Here is a 14,116-nt window from a genome sequence, read left to right as displayed (position 1 = left end):
AGCAGCATTAAAACACATCTACAATCTGTTAACATTCCCAGGGAAACAAAAACAGCAAGAATATTTTGGAAGAAATCAAGGAATATTGTAGGCAATGGAACCCGTGGGGAAAATTTCAAGCAATTATTATTGTATTTTAAATGGAAAACAGAGAGCAGAAGAACATGCTGAAAACAATAAACTGCCCTTCTTCATTTCCTCCGATGAAAAAACAATGTGACACATTAAAATCTTTCGTCCTTAATACATGAGGAATACAGTCATTTTTATTAACTTCAGTACAGCATTACACAATAGTTCACTCCTCTTTGTGTGGTGGGGTATGAATTTCAATCCGTAAAATCACTTGTGTGTAATATGTCACAATATTAAATTTTCTTTAGAGCCACTTGAATCTGAGAGAATACAGAAATGGTACTCATAATATAATTTCATATATATAAAATTGTGTTCATAATAAAATTCTATTATTTAAATCTTTTAAAAAGATAATTGACCACTGAAACAAAAATAATAACAATACAATGTAGGATTTATAACATATTTTTACTAAAAGTAAAATGTATAACAAAGTAGAAAGGTTAGGGGAAGAGAACTGGAAGTGTACTATCAAAAGCGTCTTATATGTGCAGTGGCACAATATCACTGGAACATAAACTGTGATAAAATAAAGATGTATGCTACAAACCATTAAAATACCAAGAAAAAAAACATTAAGAAAACAAAGAATTTTTGTTAAGTCAAAAAGGATACCAAATGAAATCATGAAAATATTCATTTACTCAAAAAAAAGACAAAAAAAGGGGAAAAAGGGAACAACAGGTGACACAAAGAGAAAACAAAGAGAAAAATGATAGAATTAATTAAACGTGGCCACATGAATAATCATATTAGAAGAGGGGTCTACATAACCCAACGGAAAATCAAGATGCAAGTATATGTTGCCTATAAGAAAACCACTTTAAGTATAAAGACACAAATAGTTTAAAAGTAAAAGGACAGAAAAGTTATCTAATTAATGTTTAGGTAATACAAATCCAAAGAAAGCTGGAGTGACTATATTAATATCAAGACAAAATAGATGACAGAGCAAAGAATATTACCAGGGATGATAAAGTCATTTTAATTTATCAAGCACAAAAAAAAATCCTCAACATATATGCCCTTATTAACAGAGCTACAAAAACATGAAGCAAAAACCTGATAGAACAGCAAAAAGAAATAAACAAATCCAGAATCATTGTCATAGATTTCAATACCCCTCCCTCACTAATTGATAGATCAAGGAGACAGAAAATCAATAGGAACATAGAAGATTAGAACAACACTATCAGCCAACTTGGCCTAATAAATATTTATAAAACACTCCACCCAACAGCAACAAAGTGCACATCCTTTTCAAATATATATGGAACATTTACCCAAGATAGGCCATATTCTAAGCTATTAAAAAGTCACAATAAATTTACAAGCATTTAAGTCATATAAATTCTCTTACCATAATGGAATTAAATTGGAAATCAATAGCAGAAAAATTTTCCAAAAAATCCCCAAATATTTAGGAACTACACATTTCTACATAACCTACAGGTCAAAGAAAAAAGAAATTTAAAAATATTTTGAACATAATGAAAATAGGAATATGACATATTATTTGTAAGATTCTGCTACAGCAGGAGTTAAGGGGAGATTTGCATTACTAAACACCTACATGAGAAAAAAATAATTTCAATCCAATGATCTCAGCTTCTATGTTAAGTAACTAGAAAAAGAAGAGCAAGCTAAATACAAGGTAGCAGAAGAGTTAAAATAATAAAAACTAAATAGAAATCAATGAAATATGAAACAGAAAAAAAATAGAGAAAAATCTATGAAAGCAAAAGTTACTTCTTTTAGCAGATCAATAAAATTGATAAAGCCCTAGCCAGACTTAGTAGGATAAAAAGGGAAATGATACAAACACATTAACATCATCAACCATTATGGAAATGCAATATAAAACCACAAGAAGATACCACTATACACCTATTATAATGACTAAACCTCCAAACACTGACCACGTATGGTGAGGACATGGAGCAACTGGACCTCAAACGCTGCCGCTAGGAACATGAAGTGGTACGGCCACTTGGGAAAACAGTTTGGCAGTTTCTTCAAAGATTAAACCTATACCTACTATATGATCTAGTTGTTCCATTCCTAGGAATTTCCCCAAGAGAAGTGAAACCACATATTTGCACACATTTATACTCAAAGTCCATGGCAACTTCATTTGTTGCAGCCCCGAAGTGGAAACAAACCAAATGTCCATCAATGGGTGAATGGATAATCATCTGTGGTATATTCATGCAAATAGAAATCTATGAATATACCAGCAATTAAGAAAAGAATGAACTATTCCCACATGCTACAACATAGATGAATCTCAAAATAATTATACTGAATGAAAGAAGCCCGACCTTCCTAAAAGTACATACTGTATTATTCCATGTATATAAAATTCTAGAAAATGCAACAGAAATCACATCAGTGGTTGCCTGTTAGAAGGGAATGAGGGAGAGATTACAAAGAAGCATGAGGAAACTTTTGGGGACTATGAGTAGGTTCATTTTCAGTGATGGCTGTACAGGGTCACACACAAGTCAAAACTTATCAAATTGTACACTTAAAATATGTACAACTCATGGTATGTCAATTATACCTCAACTAAGCTGCTTTAAAAATTCATGGACAAATATGAGTAAATACATAAATACAGAAATAAAAAGTTCAATTCTTACCAATCAGTCACACTAATCAATATAGGAAACACTGATTTATTTGGGTTTGGTAGAAATACCAATGAAAATAAGGAGGATCCATCTGAAATTATGTAACTATGCACATAAAATTAACCTAAAATATACTACATTTTTAATAAATTCATTAATAAAACAAGATTATTGTTTCCAACAAATTATTTACAATAAATCAATTTAGGACTTTCTTTTTCCCAATATCTTTAATATTTTATTTATAGTTCTAGTTTTGAGATTGATTGTGAACAGTGTAAATTTTGATGCACTTTGTTCTCATTTTAACACAATCAAATGAGAATGAATTTATTTGTACGGCAGGATCTTTCCATTTGTGGTTCAGATTGAATAGGACTGAGAATTTCTGATTACTTAGAACCAAGCCCTGCAGAAAAAATGATTACACTGTGGTAAAGTGTTCACCAGGTAGCTGCATCCAATAAATGTTACAGTCATACTTTGTTCAGCTATGGCTGTAATTCCACTCAAATTCTGTGAGTGAAAAATTGAAAAAGATCAGGTTTCTAGAGAGAGGGATGAAGTAAGGTACATCTGATTCTGAGATTTTTATTTCAAATAAAATTAAAAAATTACATGAGATTCTTTATATTATTTTCTGAATCCTGCCCACTTTCCTAGGGGGGAAAAAATAAATTCCTCTTCCAGCCTTTCAGTATTTCCATCTACATAGAGTCTACACTTGGAAAAAACAGATTACTAAACTGAAGTAATTAGACCAAGTACAATCTTAACATGCTAAGTCTTTGAAATACATGATACAACTTAAATTCAGGTTTATGTTGTCCAAGTGCCTCATAAAATATTACTGAGAATAGACCCTCAACTGGTCTATCAATTGGTGTCTATTTATACACATTTTAAATATATATCAACATTTAATACCTTGTACTGTTATTTATAAATATCTTATGTTTCAAAAGATTTTCAAAACTGTCAAAAAACTATGTTGACAACGTTGTTTTTACAGATTCTCTTGGTTTGCAAAAAGGCGTTCTCTGGTTTATGTCCATGTGTATGTAATTATCTCTCTTCACCCCCTAAACACTGAAACAGAAACAGTGTGGTGGTAGACTACAAAAGCTTGAAATCAGCAGCTCTGGGTCTAGCCCAGGCCCACCACACACTAGCCTCTGCTTTGTCGAATATCCCTAACTTCTGTCTGCTTCTTTAAACCACACGTAGGAATGGCGTTCATAGGGCATCTGTGACTATGAATCAAGGTATTTAGGGAAAGACCTTATCCCACGGCCTAGCACATAGTGAGTGCTCAAAGAATTAAGAGCTACCGTTGAACTACAAAAATGTTTAGGACAAGGTCCACCCAATGATTGTCTTGTTACATAGCGACATAACTACAATACATCCTAGCGGGAATGAAACACTTGATAACGATGATTTAACCAAAATGAGCTTAGAAAGGAGAAGCTCAAAAAATAATAATATAAAATGAAAAAATAAAACCTAATTTAAATTCCAACTATGTCATGTTAATTAAATAACCCATTCTAGTTGGTTATTTTATTCTAACCAACCTATCAATTGGACATGACCTGTACATAGTAATAGATGTTTGGTGAACGCGTACTGAGAGATTAAATCACAGGCATTGTCTACAACAGTGTATGAATACTTTTAGCTAATAGTAGAAGATGCCTTTCAATTTGAGGAGAAGCCATAAAATTGAGTGATATTTCTCCAAACATCAGTTACTACTACTCATGTATTTCTCTCTAATGATGAACAGATGAAGCAATATGGCTCTGCAGGGCATTTGTTGCATTGGAACCTGAACTGCGATGCGTAATGCTCACAAGGATGCTTCCCTCCTCCCCACCCCAGGCCCACGTCAGTAGGAGGCCCAGTGAGAATCCCATAACCACTTACAGAAAACCAGTGCTGCACAGCTCCATACAGTACATCACTAAAACATATCTTGAAGTTTGTTTTTATTTCCAAACATAATTCCATTGTCTCTAATGTTCATAGTCCTTTAAAGTTTATTTTGTTCATTTCACAGGTCTCCTGTTATGGCTGGAGGTCTCTTTGCTGTGGATCGAAAATGGTTTTGGGAATTGGGTGGCTATGATCCAGGTTTAGAAATCTGGGGAGGAGAACAGTATGAAATCTCTTTTAAGGTAAGCCCCCAAGACCCTGTTCACAATATGTCTGTGCAATTTTGACACTTCTGATAACATACCATCATGTTGCTTTGTGACCTATGTTGTGAGATGACTTAATAATGACAATAGCCATGTCACCTTCCCAAGCAAGCTTTTGTAATTTGGAGTATTTTTTTTACTGATATATGATCACTGTACATATTCTGGGGGTACATGAAATGTCTACTGAGGTCTTTTGCACCCATTTTTTAATCACATGATTTGTTTTTTTGCTGTTGAGTTGAATTCCTTATATATTCTAGTTATTAATCCCCCCAGATGGGTATTTTGCAAATATTTTCTCCCATTCTATAGGGGTTGTCTCTTCATTTTGTTGATCGTTTCCTTGCTTGTGCAAAAAATTTTTGAACTTGACGTAATCCTGTTTGTCTATTTTTGCTTTTGTTACCTGTGCTTATGTCTTACCAAAAAAATCTTTGCCAAGACCAATATCCTGTACTGTTTCCCCAATATTTTCTTCTAGTAGATTCATAGTTCCCAGACCTACATTTAAGTCTTTAATCTATTTTGAGTTGAATTTTGTTTATGGTGAAAGATGGGGAGCTAGTTTCATTCTTCTGCATATGGATATCCAGTTTTCTTAGCACCATTTATTGAAGAGACTGATCTTTCCCCCCATTGTATGTTCTTGACACCTTTGTCAAAAATGAGTTGGCTGTGTGTAGATTGATTTCTGGGTTCTCTATTCTGATTTATCAGTCTATGTGTCTGTTTTTATACTGGTATCATGCTATTTTGGTTACTATAGCTTTGTAGTATAATTTGAAATCAAATAGTGTGATGCCTCCAGATTTGTTCATTTTGTTCAGAATTACTTTTAACTATTCTTATGAATAGTTTTTATATGAAACTTTATAGTTTTCTTATGAATAGCTTTTATATTTCTTTTTCCGTAAGAATTTTAGCATTGTTTCATCTATATCTGTGAAAAATGTCTTTGGTATTTGATAGGGATTGCATTAAATCTGTTGATCATTTTGAGTGGTGTAGACATTTTAATAATATTAATTCTTCTAATCCATGAGCATGTGATGTCTTTCCTTTTTGTGTGTGCCCTGTTCAATTTCTCTTAGCAGTGTTTTATAGTTTTCCTTGATCATTCACTTCTTTGGTTAAATTTATTCTTAGGTATTTTTTGAGCTATTGAAAATAGGATTGCTTTCGTGATTTCTTTTTCAGATTGATCACTGTTAGTATATAGAAACCTCAGGTTTTTGTATGTTGATTTTGTATCCTGCAACTTTACTGAATTCATTTATCATTTCTAAAAGATTTTAGTGGATTCTTAAGGTTTGTCTAAATATAAGATTACATCTTCTGCAAACAAGGATGAATTGACTTCTTCCAATTCTGATGCTCTTTATTTTTTCACTTTTTCATTTGCCTAATTCCTTAGGCTAAGACTTCCAGTACTATGTTAAATAAAAGTGGTGAAAGTGGGCACCCTTGTCTTTTTCCCAGATCATGAACAATATTTCAATTTTCCCCCTTTCAGTATGATATTACTGTGTGTTTGTTTTATATTGGCTGTATTTTGTTGAGGTATTTTTCTTCTACACCCAATTTGTTGAGAGTTTTTCTCATGATTGGATGTTGAATTTTATCAAATGCTTTTTTAGCATCTATTAAAATGATTGTATATGCTTTTTGCCCTTGATTCTGTTGATGTAATGCAGCACATTTATTGATTTGCATTTATGTTGGACCATTTTTGCATTCCTGGGATGAGACCCATTTGAACATGGTGAATGACCTTTATAATACCCTGTTGAATTCAATTTGCTATTATTTCATTGAGAATTTTTACATCTATGTTCATAACAGATACTAGCCTACAGTTTTGTTGTTGTTGTATTTTTGTCTAGTTTTGGTATCGAGGTAATGCTGGCCTTGTAGAATGAGTTTGGCAATATCCCCTCCTCACCAATTTTTTGAAATAATTTGAATAGAATTCGAATTAACTCTTCTTTAAAAGTTTGATAGAATTTATCAGTACTCCTAGGCTTTTCTTAGATGGGAGACTTTTTATTATTACTGCTTTGATTTCATTACTTGTTATTGTTATGTTCAGGTTTTCTATTTCTTCATGGTTCAGTCCTGGTAGGTTGTATGTGTCCAGGAATTTATCAATTTCTTCTAGGTTTTCTGATTTGTTGGCATATAGTTGTTCATAATAGTCTCCAATGATCCTTTCTATTTCTGTGGTATCAGTTGTAATGTAGTTTTTTTCTTCATCTCTGATTTTATTTGGGTCCTCTCTCTTTTATTCTTAGTCAGTCTAGCTAGAGGTCTATCAATTTTGTTCATCTTTTCAAAGAACCAACTTTTCATTTCATTGGTTGTGTTGATTTTTTGGTGTCAATTTCATTTAACTCTCCTCAGATCTTTGTTATCTCTTTTCTCCTGCTAGCTTTGCTCTTTTCTAGTTTCTTGAGTTGTGACATTAAGTTGTTAATTTGTGATCTTTCTATCTTTCTGATGTAGGCATTTAGTGGTATAAACGTCCATCACACTGCTTTTGCTACATCCCATAGGTTCTGGTATATTGTATTTTCATTTTCATTTGTTTCAAGAAATTTTTAAATTTTTTTCTTAATTTCTTCATTGAGGTAATTCAGAAATATGTTTAATTTCCATATATTTGTACAGTTTCCAAAGTTCCTCTCATTATTCATTTTTAATTTTATTTTGTTGTGGCCAAAAAAGATACTTGATATGATTTTAACTTTTTTGAACTCTACTTGATTTCACTATAAATGCTCAGTAAAATCATATACTTTATTGCACCTATATATACCCAGATTTATATGCATATTTATGAAGAAGTATCAAATTTCAGAGTTTATAAACTAAAAAAAAATTACTGTAGCATATGAAGAAGTTAAGCAAAGCAAAATAAAGTGCCCATGGTTATAATCCAGCTGCCAAGATGGACTTTTTATTTTTGAAAAAGCAGTCTCATAAAGAAAAAAAAACCTTTTTCCTTTATCACAGTCATTATTTATATAGATATATAGGTTGATTCTTGCAACATTTATCATACAGAAATCTCTAAGTAAATCAATATTTGCTAATTACTTCCATTATAAAATCAAGCCAGTTCTTGCTGATGAAAAAAATGCATCCTGAACATAGCATAAGTCAAACATAAGAATCCAATTAACTTTTCCAATTTATTCATAAAAATCAAATTATAACACTGATTTTTATGAAACTGTAACAGCTATATTCAACTTGTTAACAGCAATGTTATGTTGTCCTCAAAGTGTCATAAAATAAGTATCCCCAAAGAGAAATTCAGGAGGCATAATTGCAGGCTTCAGAACATCTAGAATTTTCCCTCCCACTATGGTGGCAGCAATCCTTGAAATACCATTTGTTAAATTAGTGCTTTTTGTGTGCATTATTCAAACACATCTAATTTCACATCTAAGCCTTTTATTTTAATATTTTGGTAGATGCATTGTTTTAAATCTTTGTGCCAATGTCTTATGGGTTCCTCTGTTATAGCAATAGTTGTACACTTTGTTACAGTGTATATGACAGCAAGTAATAATAATAACAGTAGTGATTATAGAAATAGCATCCTGTACATTTACTTAGGAATATATGCCAGATGCTGAGTTTAGTGCTTTTGTGCATTATCTAATTTAAAATCATAACCCTAGTAGATTTTATCATTCCACTTTACAGATGAAGAAACTGAAACTTCAAGTTTTAAATATTTTTTTTAGACCAATGTCTTTTTAAGTTTTAAAGATTAAAGAAATTACTTAGTGTCAGTTAGGGATTAAAATGCTCCACTTCTGTTTAATTACAGAGACTACAGACACATGAAATTTTCTGACCTTCAAATCATATCCACCAACACCATTCTCAAGTTCACTGTTAACTATTTGATCCCCACCTAATGGTTTATCTCATTGAACAGAGATTAGTCTCTTCATTATAGTCTAGAAGCACAGCAGCAAACTTTCTACTGATCCTGACAGAGTCCTATTGATTATCAGATACTGCCCCAAATTAGCCAGGTGCTAAGTTTACAACAGTACCTTCAACTAGAAGAATATTACATTTCATCCCAGCTTTAAAGAAAAAAATGGCATTGTTATATTTGCAATATCATCAGAATTCAAGAGATACTTTTTAGTTTGCACAGTTCAAGGTTTTTTTGTTTCTTAAATTCTATTAATTCATGAATTCCTTAAGTTTAAAATGTTATTAAGAAAAGTTCTATTAAGCAAGAGCTACCTGGCTTTAAATAATGAACTGGATGATGGATAAAATTGCTGTTGAAAATGTGGAGAGTTTGCAGAGTATACATTTGCATTCTAAATCACAAAGGTGTTTTTGGAAAACATATACTTTCGTCTCTCACTCCTCTGTCACTTGCATCCATCACTTCTCTTCTGGGTGACCTGAGATTTTATTACCCCATTTCCTATTTTTTCAGTTATCTGTCATTCCGAAGGGATATAATTGGAATGCAGCCCTGCAGTCTTTGTCTAGAAACCATGGCAACAGCACTGGAAGTTCAGGACTAAATTGCCCCAGGTTGTTTGGTTGGAATGACAGATTCTTTGGCGACAGCTATGTCTTAACAGGGTCCCATTTCAGACATATCCCTTCATTCTTCTCGCTATTGTCTGCTGACCTTGGGGTTCCTGTCCCTCCCTATTAGTATTTGTAACATGAAGAGGACAAACTTAAACAGGCTGTGGTAGAATTTGCAGTGAAGTAAGAATTTTCCCTTTGTGAAAGGAATCAAAAGCATTGTTTATGAATAGCTCTGTTAATTGGTAATAAAAATGAAAGAGAAAAATCAAACGCCTTCATTTTGGGACATGTCCCATAAATTGTGTTTAATTTTACAGTGTAAGGCACTGAAAGATATGCACTGGTCAGCACTTAAGGTTTGGGAAACATGCCTGGATAGTTGACAGTCTGCTAGTCTATTTTATACCATAATACAGAAACTGTTTTAAGTACTGAACGTAAATGTTGTAATTCTAGACTTTTATGAATGGTCATTAGCAGGCATCTTCTCTTGCTGTTTACTCTCCAAACAAAGAATCATTTGATTAAAGTATATGACAAGATTCCATCAATGAATGAACATATTTCCAGAAAATTCTGCTTTATATAAAGGACTGAGTTTTAGTCCTGCAGTATTTGGCTAAGAGTTCTCCTCAATTCTCTCTTTCCATAAATATCTTTCTCTTATTTCTCTAGAAATCTGACTAGATGAGTAAATTCCATACCATAACATAATAGCCAATCCAGTATACTTTTCAAGAATCAGTTGAAAAAAAAACAAAAAACCTCTCCAGAGAAATGGTGTCTACACACTGTGCCCAGGCTTCAGTCCCTTTTAATGTGAACCTGGCTCTCATGAGGCCCAGAACCTTCCAGCCGACTTTCCAGTGTTGCTGTTAGCAGCTGCGCAGTGGGGGGAGCGCTTAGTCAGTAATTCAACCGGCTTTCACTGAGCTTCTAACGCGCAGAAGGCGTGGCTCCAGGTATTCAAGCTGGAGGGGCACCTGGACGCAGAGGGGACCTCGAGGCAGACTGCTGGGCATGGGGAGCAGAGACAGCCCCCTTCTCAAATGCTGTCTACTGTTCACGTTACTGAAATAATGTTAAAACTACCACGAGTCTCTGATTTTCCAAAGTGCATCTTTACATTCCCAAAGATAAAAGTCCCAATGGTGGCATTTTCAAAAGACCAGTCCTTCAATTGAAGAAAACTTTTCTCAAACTAAAAGTGACCAGTGACAATGAACACTAAGATGTGGAAGGAAGCCCCCAGGACTCTGTGCCACAGAATCCTCTGGCAAAAGTCATAAAGTCTGGAGAGAGGGCAGAGGAGTGTGACACCATCCGTCCGGGGATCACTCTAGCAAACCTAGGAGCCCCACAGCCCGCTTCAAAACCACTCCCAGTGGGTTACAGCACACGCTGTAGCACCCCTGTGTGTGCCCTCATCCTTCCCACGAGGCCGGCTTAAGGTCCAGGCGGTTAAGGAGACGTTAACTTACCTCTCACAATCGCTCAGCCCTTACAGGTCATCAATTCATTCAACAGACATTTACTTATTGATTACAACGTGCCAGCCCTGGGCAAAGCTCTTGAGATTCAAAGATAAATGTGAGAAGTTTCTGTCTCTCGAGGAGCTGACTCTCCAACCGATAGCAGCCTAGAGAATTAATTGACCGCAATTCCTCATCCCCAGTATTATTTGAAATATATTTGATTCCCACATTCACAGTAATAATTCAAGACATAAACAATAGCCTCTTCCATAGCCTCTCCTCCTCGAATCTTTCTCCTCTTTTAATCTAGCCAACGTTTCATTATTTTTTTCCCTGAGTTGCTTCATCTTCTCCTCCTAGAGTTCACAGTGGCTCCCAATCACCACACAAACCAAATGGACCAAATTGAGTCATAAACCATGAAACTTTCCGTCAATTATCTGCCCACCCGACTGCCTCAATCTGCTCTGCACACCAGCTTCAGTGGTGTTTTCCTCTCCTTCCTGGAAAACATGGAAACTCAGCCTTCCATTTCTTTCCTAGTTATCGCCAGGATTTTAACTAACAAGTAAGATTTGGTTCTGTTCCTGAGAAATTTGCTTATTCTATCAGTACTAATCAGCAACCTTTACGTGAGTCCACACTCCATGCAAGCCAAACTGCAGAAAAAGGCAAAGGAAGCCCCGTAGAAGCCCTTGGACCAAGCACAACTGAGATGAGTACTTCACCATTTAACATAAACATCAATTAAGCAGAAAAGCCTGGTTTCCTCTAAGATAAAACATATACATGTACATTTATTTTATTTGCCTGTCTTCTAATGCAAGGAAGGCCAAAGCTTTCCTTCTGCATTTGGATCCACTAATTGGAGTAAAAACTACAGGTGCATAAATCACACCCACACTGCATTCTCTACGATTTCTAGCCTGGCTTCCTTTAAGTTGGAAAGAGAACCTAAAGACATGTGGAAGCTACCTTAATGTAGCATTAATAGAATCCTTCTGGCGTTTTAGCGATTTTACCCAATCCTTTATTGTTCCCTTGCCCACATCTAATTTGACAGCAATTTTTTTAACAACTTAATCCTTCCAAACTCTTCAAATTACTTCTGACATGAACAATCCTTTCTCTTTTCATAACTGTATGTCATCAGTTTAAATAATATTGAATTAAATTACATAATTACTATGAAAAATTTAGCATAACCACATTTAGGAAGAAGCGCACCGCCTTTGAGGCACTCAACGTGACGGGACTGTCGGGCGCACTGGACGCGAAGGAGAGCAGGCGTGTTGTATGGGGCCCATGTTCACACAGGCTCGCCGTGCAGTAAGCGTCACTCAGTACGTTTACGGAAGGAATAGGAGTGGTGGTTCATACGCTAATTAGTTAAACAGAGATTCAGTCCTTGCTCTCAAAAGTCTTCAGTGCAGTAACAGAGACAGGAAAAGCCTGTATAGCGAGGAGGAGGGGGCACTGCTGCCTTTGCCCGGAGGTTCATTTCTCTCGTCCGCTCTCCCCTCTGGTCATTTTCCTGGCCCAGGGGCCTCCTAGCCCTGACCTCTGTCCAGGGGGCTCACAGGTGCCCAGGATGGCTGAATGGCCAGAGTCCTTCCATGAGGAGCCTGGGAGGGCCAGTCTCGCAGGGGTGCTCCCGCCCTCACCCGGCCTCTTCCCTGCACTCCTGTTCCCCACCACCTCCCTCTCCTGTTTTTCAGTTGCCACTTCTTTTCCCTTCCGCCAGCCTAGTCTTACCAAGTGTCTCTTAAACGGGAAGAAAATTAGTCCTAAAGTAAGCCTCTGGGGTTTCTTTTAATATTGGTTTCATACCTCGGTGTGTGGGAAAGAAAATGGTCCTTGAGTGAAAAGAAGATGGAAACACACTGAGCATAACCAGGTGGAGATACTGCGAGGCCTAGCCCTTTCATACACCAACGCACGTGCACCGCCTACAAGGCCTGAAGTATATCTGAGATTCTAGTAGATAGCATCCCATCTGTGCTCTGCCTCTTTATGACTTATAAAATCTTTCCATCATGTCCCCAAAGTTCTGGCCACTCTGTTCTCCCTATAGTGATAATAACCATTATTTGAGCCCTTAACAAGAAAAAGGAATGAGTTACCACTTAAGGGTCATTGAATTTAATTTCTTATCCCATTCAACACTAATGCAAGGTAAAAAAAAAAAAAAGTTCTATTTCATAATTGCAAAGACAGGCCATTACCTAGTTAATATCAAAGCAAAGATTAGAATTTGGGTTTGCTCTCAAAACCATTAACCTAATTTCTCTCAGCTGGAAAAGTAGAAGGTTATATGATCTTCGTGAAAAGTGGCTACTGCCACTCTGAAACTACTCTTGAAAGGAAATACAGGTTCTTCCTATCTGACTTTTATTAAATAGGACCCCTAACAACTCTTGTTATGATTTAATGTAATATTTAATTTTTTACTATTTTCAAAATATGTTGGTTATTCAGTAAGGATTGAACATACGTAATAGTGACTAATCACTGGGTAGGGAACATTCATTTCTTTATAGAAACAAGTTTACAGCCATCACTGGAATTATTGCTCCGTAACCACATATTCTAGAGTTTACAACAAACATATGAAAAAATGCTCAACATCTCTAATCATCAGGAAAATGCAAATCAAAACCATGAGATATCACTTATCTCCAGTGAGAATGGCTTTTATCAAAAAGTCCCAAAACAATAAATTTTGGCATGGGTGAGGAGAGATGGGAACGCTCATACACTGTTGGTGGGACTACAAACTAGTACAACCTCTGTGGAAAGCAATATGGAGATACCTCAAAGAGCTACAAGCAGACCTACCATTTGATCAGCAATCCCATTACTGGGCATCCATCCAAAGGAAAAAAAAAGACATTCTATGGAAAAGACATCTGCACCAGAATGTTTATAGCAGCACAAGTCACAATTGCAAAGACATGGAAAGAAACTAGAAAATGACGACAGACAAGCATCCCAAAGAAAGGAGGTCGTCCCCAAGCCAGTCCCTCTGCCCCTCAGACCCTGCACTCGCTAGCTTCTCACACTCCTAGTTCCCAAGACAGGCTTCCAG

At 35.5% G+C, this 14,116-nt stretch overlaps 1 protein-coding gene across 1 annotated transcript in view; it reads left to right on the top strand.

The window, feature by feature from the left end:
- Positions 1-14,116, top strand: part of GALNTL6 (polypeptide N-acetylgalactosaminyltransferase like 6) — a 913,332-nt gene that overhangs the window by 810,842 nt on the left and 88,374 nt on the right. The window contains exon 8 of the mRNA XM_076010718.1: positions 4,834-4,951. Coding sequence (XP_075866833.1) covers positions 4,834-4,951 — 118 coding nt within the window. The remainder of the gene's footprint in view (positions 1-4,833; positions 4,952-14,116) is intronic.

The sequence above is a fragment of the Microcebus murinus genome, chromosome 15 (assembly GCF_040939455.1).
Source record: "Microcebus murinus isolate Inina chromosome 15, M.murinus_Inina_mat1.0, whole genome shotgun sequence".
Lineage (NCBI taxonomy): Eukaryota > Metazoa > Chordata > Mammalia > Primates > Cheirogaleidae > Microcebus > Microcebus murinus.
The sequence above is the reverse complement of the archived record's forward strand: the minus strand, read 5'-3'. Positions and strand labels throughout refer to the sequence as shown.